We start from the raw sequence: 13,991 nt of genomic DNA, 5'->3' as shown, positions 1-13,991 counted from the left end.
CAAGGACAGCTCCCTTGCCCTTCTTTAGAATGGTGGAAGAGGACAGGTGGGGCCTCGGTTTAACATCTCAGCTGAAAGACAACATCTTCAATAGTGCTGCACTCCCTCAGTACTTCACTGGAGTGTCAGCCAAAATTGTGTGCTCAAGTCTCTGAAGTAGGACTTGAACCCACAACCTTCAAACTCTGGCAAAAGTACCGCCACTGACCCACAGCTAGTGGTGTTAGGGGCTGGGGGGTATTTGGACCATGGGGTACATTTGTAATTCAGTCCACATTTTAAAGTCATACATTCTGTATCATACATTTTTATATCTTGATTGGAAATTCATACCTCTTCATTTATCATAGAAATCACCTATATAGTCATGTTGAATTTTGTGCTGCCACTGGTGATAGTGCTGTGTAAAAAAAAAAATATAACTTGTTCCCATTATAAATATGAGCGTTGACATTTAAAATGCAAAAATAAGTAAATATGCATGAACGTACTCCAGAAACAGATCTCTCCTTTATTTTTGTGGAGCATCTCTTCAAATGCAACATCTTCCTTCAAGGGGGATAAAGAGTTGGTGTTTTCCTTGGGTTTTGGCAGTGTTGCAATGGAGAATGCTGCAACCAGATGGCCCAAAATGGCTCATCCTTCAATTGCTCCTTGTGGGAACTATTGTTTGGCAACCACGTAGTTGAGTGCAGTTGAATAAGATTCTCTTGCCGCAGTGTTGTTTCTTGCGGGGACAAGCAGAAGTTTCTGGAGCCAATTTTATAGACTCAATTTCTAATGAAATAAAGCAAAAACAGTAATCAACATAAGAGAGGTCTTCATTTCTGGTTGAAATCCTATATTTGAGACTATTTGTTGGAACCAAACTCAAATGAGCACATTCCTTTTCAACTGAGTCCCTGCATCAGCTCCCTAATAGTTTGCAGTAGTGGTCCATATTTTACCTTCGTGTTGTCATGTTATTCTGTTGACTCAGCACAGAGGTCTAAAATATTCAACTTATTTAACAGGTGTTTAACAATTTGTACTGTGTTCTCCACCCCATCTTTCATTTCTAAAGCACATGCTGAGATTTGACCGGAACAGAATTTGTTGGCAAGATGTCTACTGTAGCTTCGGGTATAACTAATGTGACCCTGTTGAATTTTCAATTCTAGGATTCTCCAATTAACAAACTGCTGTATGCCAGAGACATCCCTCGATACAAACAGATGGTGGAGAGGTAAGAATCCTGAGGCGTCCATTTTTCTCCCACTGTGCCCGAGGGGATTACATACTGGTATCCAGGAAGCAGCAAGAAAGTAAAAGTTGCCAATTCGTTGGCCTGGAATTTTTTTGGGAGGAACTAACTTTCTTTAGACATTTTGCTAGTTAAACGTTCAGGTTTTGAAGCCATTTCTTCAATGCGGGTCCCTTTGACCGTCCCCTCCCACGGCACCCTTGGTATAAAGGTAGCTAATGGACCTTCAGCCATCTAAGTCTTACTGGTCGGACTGTAAATGCCTATAATTCGGGAGTCAGCTTAGTATAGTAGGAGAGAAATTTCACCCTGTGTCAGCAGTGAAACATTCAGAGAGGACAGTTGCACCATAAAAGTAAACAGCTCTCCCTAAAGAGCTAAATAAAGAGTCGGCAAGCCACACTCTGTTGTCATATAAAAGCTTGAGCCACTGTTGACCTCGGTTCTCCCAAAGCAATGGGACCTTTGACATTTATTATCACTGCTTACTCAGGCCATGAACATTTATTTCTCTGGGGTAGATTCTTCTTCCTCCTCCCTCACAGAAAAGAACAGTGGACAAAACCAAGAAGTAATTCAGTTATACACCTGACCCAGCCCCTGAACCTGATCTTGATATTAATTCACTAGTAGAAGAGTGTCAAGGCTTTCTGGGGATTGGGGGACTTGGAATCCCAACTCGGTTTTGTATAAATGCAAAATACTGTGGATGCTGGAAACCTGACATAAAAGCAGAAAATACTAGAAATAATCAGCACGTTCTGGCAGCATCTATGGAGGTCAAAACAGTTATAGTTTTGGGTCTGTGACTTTTGACCAGAACCTTGATGAAAGGTCACAAACCTGAAGTGTTAACTGTTTCTCCTTCCACTGATGTTACCAGAACCTGCTGCGTATTTCCAGCATTTGTTTTTATTGTAAGGTGAGGTGAGAGTGATTGCCCTTGACATCAAGGCCACATTTGACCGAGTGTGGCATCAAGGAGCCCTAGCAAAACTGAAGTCAATGGGAATCAGGGGGAAAACTCTCCACTGGTTGGAGTCATACTGAGCACAAAAGAAGATGGTTGTGATTGTTGGAGGTCAGTCATCTCAGCTCCAGGACATCACCGCAGGAGTTCCTCAGGGTAGTGTTCTAGGTCCAACCATCTTCAGCTGCTTCATCAATGACCTTCCTTCCATCATAAGGTCAGAAGTGGGGGTTTTTGCTGATGATTGCACAAGGCACAGCACCATTCGTGATGACTCAGATACTGAAGCGGTCCATTTCTAAATGCAGCAAGACCTGGACAATATCCAAACTTGGGCTGACAAGTGGCAAGTAACATTTGTGCCACACAAGTGTCAGACAATGACCATCTCCAACAAGAGAGAATCTAACTATCACCCCTTGACGTTCAATGGCATTACCATCACTGAATCACCCACTATCTACATCCTGGGGGTTACCATTGACCAGAAACTGAACTGGACTAGCCATATAAATACTGTGACTACAAGAGCAGGCCAGAGGCTAGGAATCCTGTGACAAGTAACTCACCTCCTGACTCCCCAAAGCCTGTCCACCATCTACAAGGCACAAGTCAGAAGTGTGATGGAATGGTCCCCATTTGCCTGGATGAGCACAGCTCCCACAACACTCAAGAAGCTCGACATCATCCAGAACAAAGCAGCCGCTTGATTGGCACCACATCCACAAGCATTCATTCCCTCCACACCGAAGCACAATAGCAGCAGTGTGTACCATCTACAAGATGCACTGTAGGAATTCACCAAGGCTTCTTAGACAGCGCCTTCCAAACCCACGACCACCAGCATCTAGAAGGACAAGGGCAGCAGATAGATGGGACCACCACCATCTGGAAGTTCCCCTCCAAGTCACTCACTATCCTGACTTGGAAATATATTGCCATTCCTTCACTGTCGCTGGGTCAAAATCCTGGAACACCGTCCCCAACAGTACTGTGGGTATACCTACACCACATGGACCACAGCAGTTCAAGAAGGCAGCTCACCACCACCTTCTCAAGGGCAACTAGGGATGGGCAATAACTGCTGGCTTAGCCAGCAAAGCCCACATCCCCTGAATGAATAAAAAAAGTAATAATTTTGTGTAACTACCAATGGGTGTACAAATGCCAACAAAAGGTCCATGAAGGTAAAATGTCCAGCACACTCCATATACAAAATATTCCCAATTTGGATGTAATTTGTGTTGATTTTATTGAAATGTAATTTTATTAACTAAATAGAACAATTAGGAAAATTTAGGTCCTATCTAGCTAGAAGCCTTGCAGCTCATAAGACATGGTAAAATGTCCTGATATGCATTTATAGGGTCTGGAGAATTTTATCCGACTCAAATTCCTCATTCAAAAACAATATCCACAAAATTCCTGGGCTGGAAGGGCATTGAAGGGGCATTTGCCAGCTGGGCCAAGTGTAATTTGGGGTGTGATGTGGTTCTGTCTGTTATCTTCCCTTGCTTCCCAATGTGACGAGATTTGAACAGTGGTGACAGTAAATGCATCTTGCTGCTGCTATTGCTGCCATCCCCTCCTCCCACTGCACTCCAACCCGAGGTAGGATTATCAGGAAGACACTGCCTGTCAGTTCCACTTTCTCTGCCCTCAGTGTAAGATAACCTGGAAAATTGCCAGGATAAAAGGCCGGCAGCAGTTGGGTTCGCGCTGTCCATTACATAATGGTGATTAATCACTCTTACAAGTGATTGCTTTTAGAAAAGTCAGCTGCTAACATTATAATATGTTCAAACTAAAATTCTCCTGATGCATTCACTTATCATTATGTCATTGAACTACATGTTATTTATAAGTAATTGCAAGAATTGATGCCAGTCATGACAGCACTGGCTACCCAAAAATAAGAGACCCGAAAGTTTACAAAAAGTCTAATGGCACTGTCTGGGATAACTTTCAAACCAGTAATCTCAATCCTTCAGGGTTTTGCAGACTAATTGTTATCCAGTCAGGGTTCTATTACATTTTTTTTTAAAACAGCTACCTAAAGCACTTCAATTTCAATGAGAAACCATTCCATAATTCACAAGCTAACTACATACATAGGATTTACAGCACAGAAACAGGTCTTTTGGCCCAACCTTTCCATGCTGGTGTTTATGCTCCTCCCATCTTTCCTCATCTAAATCTGCCATCGTAAGTAACCCTCTGTTCCCTTCTCTCTTATATGCTTGTCTAGTTTTCCCCTTTAAATGCCTCTATACTATTTGCTTCAACCACTCCCTGTGGTAGCGAGTTCTGCATTCTCACCAGTCTTTGGGTACAGAAGTTTCTTCTGAATTCCCTCTTGGATTTCTTGTTGACTGTCCTACTTTGTTGACCTCTAGTTATGCACTTCCCCACAAAAGGAAACATTCTGTCTGTATCCACTCTATCAAAACTTTTCATAATGTTAAAGACCTCTATTAGGTCACCCCTCAGTCTTTTTTTTAAAAAGAGAAAAGAAACCCGGCCTCCTGATATGTATACCCACGCATTTCTGGTGTCATCCTTGTAAATTTTCTCTCCACGCTCTTCAGCGCCCCTATATCCTTTTTATAATATGGCCACCAGAATTACATGCAGTATGCTAATTGTGGTCTAACTAAGATTCGATACAGGTTTAGCATAATCTCCTTACTTTTCAATTCTATCCCTCTAGAAATAAAACCCAGTCCATGGTTTGCTATTTTTATGCCCTTGGTAACCTGTGGCGCAAATTTAAGTGATTAGTGTCTTTGTATTTAAGATCCCTTTGTTCCTCTACCCAACCTAGATTTCCCAGTAATAAGTGTACTGTAACAAAATGTACTACCTCATATATATCTGTATTGAACTTCATTTGCCAATTATTTGTGCAATCTGTAAGTTTATTAATATCTTCCTGTAATTTGTTGCAGTCCTCTTCAGTATTGACTTCCCCCCTCCAAAATTGCTATCAACCACAAATTTAGAAATTGTTTTTGATTCCAAAATCCAAATTGTTAGTGTAAATTGTAAACAGCAGTGGCCCCAGCATTGATCCTTGTGAAAAGGCAACTTTCCACCTTCTGCCACTCGAAATAACTACCCTTTATTGCCACTCTCTGCTTTCTGTCTTGAACCCAGTTAGCAATCCATTCTGGCATTTGCCCCCTGATTCCACATACTCTAATCTTATTCTTTAGTCTATTACAAGAGCTCAATTGTATCTTTTAGAGTGAGAATGTGGAAAAGATATGGGGGTTTAGTCCACAAAATGAATTTCTGGAAATAAAGGGGGAAAAAATGAATATCTGAAATACTGGAACTATGCTGCAAGCAAGCAAGCTGATCAACATCTGGAAAGAGGTTGAAAAAGTGTTTTGGTTGTAGTTTCGGGAAAGACTCTGACAGAGTTTCTGCCTGAAATGTGAAGCTGTTCTTGTTCAGATGCTAATGTACCTGCTGTTAATTTCTACAACTTGATATTTGGAATGGTGTATTTTATCAGGTACAACTGACAGGACTCTGCTGTTTCTAACAGGTACTACGCAGACATTCGACAGACGATCTCAGCTAGTGACCAGGAAATGAACTCTGCTTTAGCTGAGCTGTCCAGGGTAAGTACTTGGGGATAGATCATGTCTCAAAGAATCAGGGCATTGGGAAGCAGCTGCAATAATGATTCATTCTTTAGCGTGTCCAGAGTAAAGATTGACTGAGGTACAGCATCTTATATAGTGTGATCGCAAATGCGGGGTGAGAAAAAACATTTTCACCCAGCGAGTAATTGGGGTTTGGAATGTACTGCCTGGAAGTGTGGTGGAGGCAGGTTCAATTGAGGCATTCAAGAGGGCATTGGGTGATTGTTTCTATTTAAATAATGTGCAAGCTTACAGGGAAAAGGCAGGAGATTGGCACTAAGTTAAAATGCTCAGACAGCCGGTGCAGACACAATGGGCCGAATGGCCTCCTTCTACACTGTAACAATTCTGTGATTCTGTGATGATTTGGGGACTAGCTGCTCTTTTTTTTTTAAAGAGCCCCCAGTGGTGATTCCTTTTACAGCCAGTGTTCTCTTCTTTTCCAGAATTATTCCAGTGACATGAACTCCCTTGTGGCTCTCCATGAACTCTATAAATACATCAACAAGTACTACGACCAGGTATGGAGACCAGGCATGTAGGTACAGGCAAGATTCTGTGTAGAGACTAGGATCAGGACTGTTTGCTTTTAAAGTGCTCCAAACATTGAATTTCAGTCACTTTCCTTTGTGACTACTTATTTAGGCTTACAATCCCCTTTAAGCAGCAAAAACTGTGTTTAAAAACTTCCAGCTATTCACACCTGAACTGCCTGATGCATGCAGTAAATCAGGTCATTTTCCATGCCTGAATTTCTGAATTGGCTAAACCGAGACAGAGGGCAGAATTTTCTGCCTGTCGGGCGGGCGGGCCCGACCCAATCTCCGGCGGGTGGGGAGCCGATCCCCGCCAGAGAAGTGGGCTGCAACACCACTTTATGTGGGCGGGCCAATTAAGGCCCGCCGTAGCGGGAAGCGCCATGCGCTCCCTGTGCGTATGGTGGGGGGGGGCGTGAGTGCGCTCTTTCGCGCATGCGCACGAAAGAGCGCACATCTCCCTGAGGCTAAGTGCTGCCTCGGAGATCGCTTCCACTTTGAAAAAGATTAAAAATAGAAAAAAAAATTCCCTAACATGTCCCCCTCATGTGACAATGTTACATGAGATGGGACATGTTCATAATTTGCAGATTAACTTTATTAAAATGTTTAAAACCCTGCATGAAAACTCATCCCGCCAGTGGATGAAGTTTCATGTTTTCTCTATTTGCCGCCAGGGCTCCTGGCCTGCCCGCCAACCTTAAGGTTGGACAGGCAGGTCCTTTAATTGTTTAAATGATCCTGTCAATAGCCTCAGTTGGCCATTGACAGGTCGGTGGGCCCGCAGCTGATTTTGCTGCGCCCCCTCCTTCCTGAAAATTTAAATGGTGACGTCGGGGGTTCCGCCTGACATCATCCCGCGTTGGCGAACGGGCACCCCCCCCCCAGCAAAATTCTGCCCAGAGTCTTTGAAGTCTGTGCAATTCCTGATGAAGGTTATCTAATTGGCCAGAAGATTTGATGGGAGAATCTAACAATTAAGTTTCAACATAGGATTAATCAGGCATGCATGGAAAAGCAACCAACATACTTAGGACTTAAAAGAAGCCCATCACCTCTAAACTGCTGTTTGACATGTCATATTCTAGGAAGGAAAACAAACTGCAGTATCATGACCGTCTGAGATAGGACCATCATGGTGGTCTGAGGGAGTCTGCATGGGGGAAGCTAAGACTGATTGGAGATGGTGGGGTCACTATCTGAGGAGTCTGTCAGAAAGTTTGATGTTTTTGCATTCCAAGGCAGAACATGCAGATTAGTAGTGGTCTTTAGGGCCTAGACAGAATCAGTGTTCACATAGGCTAAGCAGGTTTTCAAACCAGGGTGGCCACATCGGGGTGGGAAAAGCACACTGAATCTCCTATCTAATCCTGAACAATGTTGGACTGCCTGAGTTTCTGTGAAACTGCCAGCTGAATAACTGGTTTCACTTCTTGTCTTAATTCAGATCATTACAGCACTAGAAGAGGATCCAACTGCACAGAAGATGCAGCTCGGTTATCGGTTACAGCAGATTGCTGCATCTGTGGAAAACAAGGTCACAGACTTGTGACAGGGGCAACCACTGAGGAATGATCTGAAGAAGGGGTTGAGGCATCTTTGCATTGATGCAAAGGAGGAACAATGAGACACTATGACCAGTGAACAGAGCTTGTTGAGTACAGGAGTGCCTTATGGAAACATGCTTCCTCTGTACTTCAGCTGTGGGAATGAAGGAAAGCAGACTCCTATGATGCATCAGGCCTTGCATAACAACGAAAAGAGTCTCTTTCACCACTCCCAGGCCATTTCCACCTGCACCGGACAGTCTATTGGGAGTGTTCATATTGTAGACTATTAAACAACTTAGCAAACAACACAAAACTTAAAAAGTCTAAAGAGTCAGCATATCAATGGACAAATGATGTTAATATTTTTTCCACAAGAGAGATTTAATTTTTTTTAAACTAATCCTAAAAGAAAGATATTACTGTCCTATGTTGGAATCTGCAAGATGAAGTTGGGATCTGACACAGATGTTAAAGCAAAGACATTGAAGAGTCTATATGCTTAATGGTGTTGGGCCGAGTTAATTCAGTGATTGGCTTCAATAAATATAGGATGGACAGCAGCAAGCACTGTATAATGGAAATTGTCTGTTAAAGGTCCAGTCAAACACCCAATTCCTAGCAGAAGACCAGGAGTTCAAGCCCTTAGGCCCTGTTATTGGTAGGTTTGAGAAACATGAAGTAGGATTGTCATCGGAACCCTCGGTTTGAAGTTTGAAGAGCCTCAAGAGGGAATTAAGCCATTGGCAGGTGGACCTTTGGAACTGTCACTCCCTAAAAACAGACTAGTCTCTTATTCCATAACCAGTTGGAATGTTTCATGTCTGTGAGATATAGCAATATCTCTCAACAGACCATTCTCCCTCCTCAAACTCTAGCAATAACTCTCATATATTTTTTGATACAATCCCTTGTCCTTTAGATACCCAGTGATGGTTATGAGCTCCCTGAAAGGAAAGGAAATTCTTACTTTTAATTGATGTCTCATTTTACAACCCTGCTAATTGTCCCATCCAGAAAAGTTGATTGTTTTTTGGCTGTTGTCTTTTGTGTTCAGCCTTTGAGGAAGAGGTATCCAAACCCTCCGTGACAGAGCAAGGTGACTCAAACATGTAGGCTATTCAGCTCGGGCTGATGAAAACCCACCCATGAGATTTTGAGATCCCAGTAGCAGATAGCCTTGAGATTATTGAGTATCCTCGAGGCTGGCATTCATTTCTCTTTGGCTATTAAGTTAAATGCTTGGAATTTTTTTATTTTCAAAGCACCGAACAATAGCAGAAATATTTTTATTACGTAATTTCTTCAAGTTCCCTGACATGCAAAATTTAACCAAGATAAATTCCTGATTCAGAAAAATCTTTCACAGTTTATCCAGAGTTTCCTAAATTGCTGCTGTTACATTTTGGTTGAGTGCACCTCTTTATTGTCCATCCTGACCATTGTACACCTGCAACGGGTCTGTTATTTTTGTTAAAGAAGCGAGCAACTTTAATAGCCATCATTTGAAGTGACAGACTCACATAACCATCAGAAGTCAGGTCCTGTTGTTGTTAACCACTTGTAAAGTTTTTTTTAAAAAAAATCTTTGTTTTAATTAAAAAGGTATGATACCTTTTGGGGTCCAAAAATGCCACAGGCAGGGTTCAGTATCTGATAGGAAATGCAGGGGATTTACTGGTCTTATTGTGGCCGGGGAGAGAGGTTGTTGGTGAGGGGCGTCAGGTCAAGTTTTAAATATTGGTTGATTCCCTGTAACAATGGAAGTCGATTTCTGTTTTGAGATAGGCTTGATTATATTTTTTATTTATTATAATGTCAGAAATAGTATGCTTGCACATCCAGTATTCTAACAGCAGTGTTAACCCTCTAGAGGGAAACAGAGACTCCCAGAGTGAGGTCCTCTAGTGTGTGAAGATGATAGACTCAAAGCAGAGTAGCAGATGTTTTCAAATGTCGTTCCCTTGAAGTGAAGGACCTGCAATCATTCCTTCATATTGGGGTGTGTGCAGTAAGAATCTTTTACAGTACAGTCTGTGAAACAGGACTTCATTTTAGATCTTGGAATTCAGAATTGTATTTAAATCTAATTTTTTATGTCATCTCAATTTAAATATAGAAGATGGTTGGTACAAATGTCAGATCCACAATAAAACTTTGTGCAGATTTTTGTCACAACTACTTAGAAAGGTCTCATGTCGTTGGGCCTACATTGTTAAGACACAGCTGCACACCTCAATATGGCTGCAATCGTATTTATTTGCCTGAAAAATCTGCCTAATATGGAAAAGTTTGCTGATAACTGATTGCACTGCTGAGTTGCTTACCCCCCCAACCCACCCCTCCCCCACCCTCCACCGATGGACAATGAGGCAACTCCACTCTGTTAAAATCTTTCAAAAAGCATGGATATATCTACTAACAAGATACCTGGATTAAGGCACACCATCTCAGAATTTTGGGATGTAAAAGTGACGGGCTTTGATGACAGTCCAGACAACGTTTGAGAGTTTTATGGTATAGCACAACAGCGCACAAGCTAACTACTATTTGTCACTTTTCCCCAGAATACATTCCTTGAACAGGAAGCAGTGGTGACACCATTTGGTATTTTAGGTAGAATTTTCATCGCAGCATTCTGATGATTGTATTTGTGACTAAACCACTGAAATAGATGTTTTTTTTTTAAAAAAAAGCTCATTTTTCAAAATGGTTATAAAATCTCTTTCGTTTTTAAACAATAGTTTGTATTTATTTACTTAGAAGGCATAGCCTGGTTCAATGCGGACACTGGTACGTTTGTGTCCTTTTGTGTTCTGTGAAATTCTTGATTACATTGTGATGGCGAACAAGCACTTAAGTGCCTTCCGCAGCACAAAAATGTGAACATATTGAGGGATCCACAACATCAACAAACCAAACTTAAAACAGCAACAAGTGTTGTTGAGCTTCATACAAAGGTTCAATCAACAAGTTGGGAAATATTCTGAGTGAGCTAAAATGGTGTTTGAAACTGTAATTCAACCCTTTGTGTGAGAGTGACCGATATCATGTAACACCATAACCAAGCAGTAGAGAAAGCAAGCTCCCTTTTGAGTTCAAAAATATCAAATGAAATTAATATTTTTGCTTTCTACATTTGGATAATTTTTAAATAAATACCCATCAGGAGACCTAATTTTCACACTCTTGCTGCCAGGTTAACAATTACTTTGGGTTTACTTCTCAAGTTACTGGGTCAAGAAATTAACACTCATCTCTCAAGTTTATATAGAAATTTTAGCACCTCATCTTTGTAGCACAGTCTTTCTAAGAACATTGATTTCATGGTGGTTGATATACAGATCAGAAATATCAGTACAAACGGCAGGGTATAGAGGTGAGTACAAAATGCATTAATTGGGCCTTACCCAAATCTTGTGCCTCCATGTGTCCTTTACCTGCCGCAGGTACCTCTTGATTGTATCGGTGAGGAGAACTGTTTCCAGGTATATTGTAATGATGGGGTTTGGAGCTAGTTGGAGGAAGAGGAAGGTTAATACAGAGGAGAAAGCTAGTAGGAGAAGATTATTTTCATCCATACTTATTGATTTTAAAGTAGGCTTGGGTCTAAACTTCCTAGCCACAACATAGCTGCCACTGTCTTTCTTTTTCTTCAGGGAGGTTCTTAATATGCTGTTGAGCATTCTAGAATTGTGCATCCTGGAATATGATCTGATGGATTAACAGCTAAATGTATGGAAACCTGGTTTATTCAGCAGAATCGTGCTTACAGGGAATTGTTGTGTGTAAGTTATCGTTTGGATGACCAGAGTTTGACATACATGCTAGGTAAAGGGTTTATTGATTTATCAGCACACTCATTGTAGCAACACAGCCGAAAATGCATTTCAGTGAGAGCAAAGATTAATTTTAAACAAACTAAAGAGAAATGATTATAGCCCTGATTTTCATTCTTGTTAGCTTTTTGTTGGAGAGCCAAAATTATGGTTTTAAGAGATTTCTCTTCAAAGACCAGTTGTATTTAATGCCTGTTTTAATGCATGATTCTCAACTTTCGTACCACTTCACCATTTTCAAGCCTGATTGATAGGAACACTATTATCTACTCCAGAATCAGGTCTAGGAAATAGAAAAGCAGCCTCACTGATTTCCATTTTACCTTTCATTCTGTTCTCCTCTTCAGTTACTCCAACTGACAGGAAATTTACCATGTAAGGAAAAGTACAAACAAACTCATGTTCTACTGCTTCATGATGCAACATTTTAGAGCAGAAATATCTTTGTTTCATTGATGTAGCAAGGTTGAATATGCCTCCTCCACTGCCATATATACACTAACCCAGAGGGAATCTGATTTTTATTTACTACTCCAGTGCTGTCCTGTTTTTGTAAAAACGAGCTTGTTCACTGTTGGTCTATAATGATCGTAAACTGATGCCATTAATGTTAAAATTAGACTATTCTCTAAACTTCACTGTTATTGACCTTCAAATTAGAAATTATAAACTTTGCATTTTTCAGTTTTGGTTCTGTTTGTAAAGATGCAAAGATACTTTTCATTACTTTGTTTGATAAAGAGTTCTAGTTAAGAAGTAATTCGATAACGTAAAAAGATTAAGCACAAGTTCCTTGTAAATTTGTTGCAACAGATTACAGTGATGGAGTCGAGAGTATCTATAAGTTCAGCCAACATCCGAGGTTCCTCCTTTTCCACTTAATTTTAGTTCTCCCCTCCCCCGCTTGCCCAAACACTACCTGCTCAGTCACTCTTAAACTTTTTAAAGTTACCCTTTTTTTATTTGTTCATGGGATGGCTAGGCCAGCATTTATTGTCCTTGTTCATTAAGGGTCAACCACATTGCTGTGGGTCAGACTAGGGTAAGGATGGCAGATTTCCTTCCCCTAAAGGACATTAGTGAACCAGATGGGTTTTTACGACAGTTTTACAGCAATGTTTTCATGATCGTCATCAGGCTTTTTCATTCCATCTGCTGTGGTGGGATTCAAACCCGGGTCCCCAGAGCATTACCCTGGTCTCTGGATTACTAGTCAGCGACAATACCACTATGCCACCCCATAATACTTTATAGTTTGTGTCACAAATGTTTGATATGACCAAGGGCATTTTATTTATTAACCCACTGGAAAATCTCAGGGCTGTATTTTCAGGCGAAATGCAGGGTTATTCAGTGTATGCATCCATTTGAGAAGAAAATCTACAAAAAAAAAAGCAGCTTTGCTGACTATGGGAACAGAGAGATGCTTTGCAGCACTCACTCAGAACTAGCTAATCGAAACCATTATGTATATACGAATGTTTTCTTTTATTCCTGTGTGATTTGATGGAGATAAATGGTTGCAACAAAGATTTGTCAATTGCAGGAACTGGTATAAAATAACTTCTTAGAAACAACTGTGAATAAGTTAAATATACTATGACCTTGCAGTTTCTGACTTGGCATTTTGTAACACCTTAACAGAAAGTAGGAGTGTGAAATTTTCCTTCCTTGAGTCTGAGCCAAAACAAATCCAAAAATTGGATTTGAGTGCAGTCGTTCAAATATTTTCTAAGTTTCCTCATATATTTTGAGGCTAACTGGTTGCCAAGAGGTTGTGAGTAAAGTTTTAAAAAAATTATTTTCTAAGCTGTTATTAGTAAAATAAATTGTCTCTAACTTGAAGAAAAATATACTTAATGAGAATAGTGGCTTTGACTGGTTGGGGGATCCTATAATGCTTTATAATCTTGTTGGCTCAATAATGATTTATTATTAAAATTAAAGTGAAGTTGTCCTGGACGCACTCACTCTTTAGGTTGAATTACTGCTCTGCACCAGATGGAATGGAATTGTAAAGACCAGTGCAGGGTAGCTCTTTTTTTCATTTGTATGTAAAAATATCCCACAAAACTTGTGTACTGGCAGTTTTTGGAGAATAAAGACATTTTGAGGTATATTCTAAAGCCATTCCACAAACTCAAATGTCTCTTCTCTACCTATGTGTACTTTCTACAGTAATGCCAATGGAATGGCATGAAAC

The 13,991-nt window shown here is 40.7% G+C and overlaps 1 protein-coding gene across 4 annotated transcripts in view; it reads left to right on the top strand.

Annotated features, from left to right (window-relative positions):
- LOC144681572 (plexin-B1-like) overlaps positions 1-13,396 on the top strand; it is a 225,187-nt gene extending 211,791 nt beyond the window's left edge. For all 4 annotated transcript variants that reach the window (XM_078543275.1, XM_078543274.1, XM_078543272.1 and 1 more), the window contains 4 exons: positions 1,161-1,225; positions 5,767-5,842; positions 6,313-6,387; positions 7,850-13,396. In XM_078543275.1, coding sequence (XP_078399401.1) covers positions 1,161-1,225; positions 5,767-5,842; positions 6,313-6,387; positions 7,850-7,954 — 321 coding nt within the window. In that variant the 3' untranslated portion in view covers positions 7,955-13,396. The remainder of the gene's footprint in view (positions 1-1,160; positions 1,226-5,766; positions 5,843-6,312; positions 6,388-7,849) is intronic.
- The last annotated feature ends 595 nt before the right edge of the window (positions 13,397-13,991 follow it).

This window comes from Cetorhinus maximus, chromosome 6, assembly GCF_964194155.1.
Source record: "Cetorhinus maximus chromosome 6, sCetMax3.hap1.1, whole genome shotgun sequence".
NCBI lineage: Eukaryota > Metazoa > Chordata > Chondrichthyes > Lamniformes > Cetorhinidae > Cetorhinus > Cetorhinus maximus.
The sequence above is the reverse complement of the archived record's forward strand: the minus strand, read 5'-3'. Positions and strand labels throughout refer to the sequence as shown.